A 3,765-nucleotide genomic window follows, 5' to 3' on the forward strand; every position below is an offset into this window, starting at 1 on the left:
GCCTTTAGATATGCATCCATTTCTTTTAGGTTTTCAAATTTAGTAGCATATAGGTTTTTAAAGTATTCCCTTACAATGTTCTGTATCTTTTGTGAATTCATTCAGAAGTTCATCCCTGTCTTCTTTTAGTTCTTTCATTTGTTTGTTCGTGTGTTCTTTAAATTCGTTGAATTCTTTGATAATGTTTATGATTGTTCTTTGAAATTCAGTGTCCTGGATTATCTCTAGAGGGGTCTCATTGTAGAAATCTTCTAAAGGATTGGTGGAGTTTGGTGGAGACACAGTGTTTTGGCTTTCCATTTTGTTATTCTGTCATTGTGGTTTTGGCATGTGAATTTCTTTTGTTGTTTATGATTCTGATATGAGAATTAAGTTGAAGTATGCTTCTGTTTGTATTATCCGAGTGCCTAGACCCTTTCTTTATTGGTTATGTAAAGCTGGTTGGTACAGGGTTCAGGTTCTCTCAGGTTTATTTTGGAGGAAACTGATGGCTTCAGATCAGCTATTCAGGAGTACCCACAGAAAACCCAATTCAGGTTCCAGTCAGGTACACTCAGGCTTCCTTCACCACTTTGAGGCAGGATCTAGGCTCTCTCAGGCAGTCCCTAATGCCAACCCTGTGGCATAGGGACTAGGTTGTCAACCCTATGCCAGAGGGAGGCCAGAAGGGGGCCAGAACTCAGCACTCTCTGATGGTCTGCTGAGCTCCCAGCCGCTACCCCGATGAAGGTCTGAACCCACCCTTTCAGGTTGTCTGCTAAGATCTCAGCCTTAGCCTACCAAAGCCAGATCTGCCCTGGGCCTTGGGAAGGGCCTGAGGAAATCCCAGGTAGGGGGATGGTATGGCACAATTGGGGGAAGTTCACCACCACATGCAGGCAGGATCCAGGGGCTGTCAGGCTGTCCCCTGGGTTCTCAAGCCCTTTGGTAGTTGGAAGCCAGAGGGAGGCCAAACCCCGGCACTCTCTGGCTGTCTGCTGAGCTCTGAGCTGCTACCCAGATGGAGGTCTGAACCCACCCTCTCAGGCTTAATATGGTCAGTCTACAAATTTATCTAACTTCTTTCTTGCCAAGAGCAAAACCAATGATAAAAGAGAAAATTGCTGAATGTAACATCTCACACTCTAGAAAGCACATTGACATAATAATTAATGTTAATTAAGTTAATAAGGAAAAAACTCACAACAGCTGTGCCCAATACTAGGTAGTCAAAAACATATTGAGATAGTCCAGTGGTTTAATCAACCAACTAATCCTATTTGGATTTAATCTTAAAATCCAATAAGGGTTTGTTAAGCAAAGGAGGTGAAGGACAGAAGTAAGTGTTGGTAAAATTCTCTGCCATAGGAAAGGACTCCCACAACTAACTAAAGTTGAAACCTGGTGTATGCTCCCATGTGAGAGACACCCCCACCCCCACCCCCACCCCCACACCACTTCACTCTGGAGAGATGCTATTGGGACTTTACCTGGAAGTTCTCTTTGATTCTCTTCTCATTGAAGCTTTTGGCCAAGACCACCACACCCCGCTGCAGTTGATATCGCAGGGCAACCTGGCCTACAGTTCGATTGTGTTTCTTAGCAATGGTCTTTAAGAGAGGATCCTCCAGGAGATGTGGACTATCAGAACTGACCCTGAAAAAAAATTTACACAGATACACACACACACACACACACACACACACACACACACAACTATGAAGCATATAGGATGACAAATCTCCAAGCCACTGAGAGGAATAGCTATCATATGGTATGATTAAAAGAGAATTTCATGAATATTCGTAGATTCTTTTTTGAGACTTACTTGTATTTACATGTATGTGTATCTGTGTATCAGTATGCCACGTGTGGGGGGGTGCCTTTGGCAGCCACAAGAGGGCATTGAATTCCCTGGAGCTGGAGTTACAGGTAGTTTTGTGTCACCTGACATGGTGGTGAGAATTAAACTCGGGTCCTCTGCAAGGGCAGTAAGCACTCTTAACTGAGCCATCTCTCCTAGCTCAAGATTCACTTCATATCATAGAAACTGTAAACAATGGATAAAAGGGTAAACAGTGCATGGAACAGACATCATGTGGTGGAATGTTTTAGTAATACAACCATTCCCTTTTATCTTCAGAGGATATCTTCCAAGACTCCCAGTAGATCTTGAAATAGTACTGTGTGCTGTATGCACTATGCACACATATGTGGAATTAATGCCTTTTCCAACATAAATAAGTGAGTATTGTGCTTGCTGATGCAACAAATCTAGCACAAATTTCCTTTCCTTCTTCCCAATTTCATGGACAAAGGGTTCTTTTTTTTTTTTTTTTAATGTGTATGAGTACATTGCACATAGGTTGGTGCACCTGTGTTGTGCAATACCTGCAGGGGTCAGAAGAGGGCACCAGATCCCCTAGAACTGGAGTGAGGGATAGTTCTTAGCTACCATGTGGGTGCAGGAAATTGAACCTGGGTCTTTGGCAAGTGCAATCAGTGCTCTTAACCACTGAGTCATCTCTCCAGCTCCAGAGGGTTCGTTCTCACTATCAAAAATCTTAGTAACCACAGCATGCAATTTTCTTCTCTTTTATTAAAGTTTTACATTTTCATGCTAAGGAAGCACTGCACTTTACACCTTCTCTTAGGCATATCCAACTTATAGGGACCACTGTTCTTATGCTCTTTTGCCATTATTAACTAAAATAAGGGTCACTTGAACATTAAGTCCTACAATACTGTGATAGTAGACGTGATGACCCAGACAACCACCAACTGACTAGCAAATGTGGTGTGTATTTGACATGGATACACTGAACAAAAGGACAATTCACATCCTGAGTGACAAGTGATTTCATTATGATACTCAGAATAACATTCAATTTAAAATTAAGAAATGGGGGCTTGGAGAAATGGTTCAGCAGTTAAGAGCACTTGCTGGTCTTGCAGAGGACCCAGGTTCAGTTACCAGTATCCACATAGTGGCTAACAACCACCTGTAACTTCACTTCCATGGGATCTGACACTCTCTCTAGCCTCCGTGGGCATTGTGCAATATGGGTCACTTACATACATGCAGGCAAATATATAATAATACAAATAAAATAAAACTTTCTAGAATTTTCCATTTGATCATTTCAGACCACAGTTGACTGTGGTATTTAAAAGTATAGGAAGCAAAAAAAAATAAGTAACAGGAGATTAGCCATCAAATGGAATGCACTACACATAGTTGTAACTATTGGGCACAAAAGAATATATATACAATTTCCAGATAGGCTACAGCTATAATCCCAGCACTTGGGAATTTGAAGCAGAAGGATCTCCAAGTTCAAGGTCAGACTGCTCTACATAGCAGGACCCTGTTTTGAATCATGCCCCTCCTCCAAAAGTATATGATTCCTTTTATATAAAGCACTAAAATGGATGAAATTTATCTACGCCAAAAGAAATAGCACAAAAAAATAGTTGTCTAAAGTGATAAAAATTGTCTCTGGAAGAACAAGAACTTTGGGAGGCCCATAGAAGTTTCCTTTATTATTATTATTATTATTATTATTAACTTGGACCCTGTTTTGAATCATGCCCCTCCTCCAAAAGTATATGATTCCTTTTATATAAAGCACTAAAATGGATGAAATTTATCTACGCCAAAAGAAATAGCACAAAAAAATAGTTGTCTAAAGTGATAAAAATTGTCTCTGGAAGAACAAGAACTTTGGGAGGCCCATAGAAGTTTCCTTTATTATTATTATTATTATTATTATTAACTTGTGTTTT

General features: G+C 40.6%; 1 protein-coding gene across 1 annotated transcript in view; it reads right to left on the minus strand.

Annotated features, from left to right (window-relative positions):
- Positions 1-3,765, minus strand: part of LOC103725892 (aldo-keto reductase family 1 member C15) — a 27,374-nt gene that overhangs the window by 10,672 nt on the left and 12,937 nt on the right. The window contains exon 7 of the mRNA XM_008823235.3: positions 1,470-1,635. Within this exon, the coding sequence (XP_008821457.1) occupies positions 1,470-1,635 (166 nt within the window). The remainder of the gene's footprint in view (positions 1-1,469; positions 1,636-3,765) is intronic.

Source organism: Nannospalax galili, unplaced genomic scaffold, assembly GCF_000622305.1.
Source record: "Nannospalax galili isolate Female #2095 unplaced genomic scaffold, S.galili_v1.0 scaffold989, whole genome shotgun sequence".
NCBI classification, from domain to species: domain Eukaryota; kingdom Metazoa; phylum Chordata; class Mammalia; order Rodentia; family Spalacidae; genus Nannospalax; species Nannospalax galili.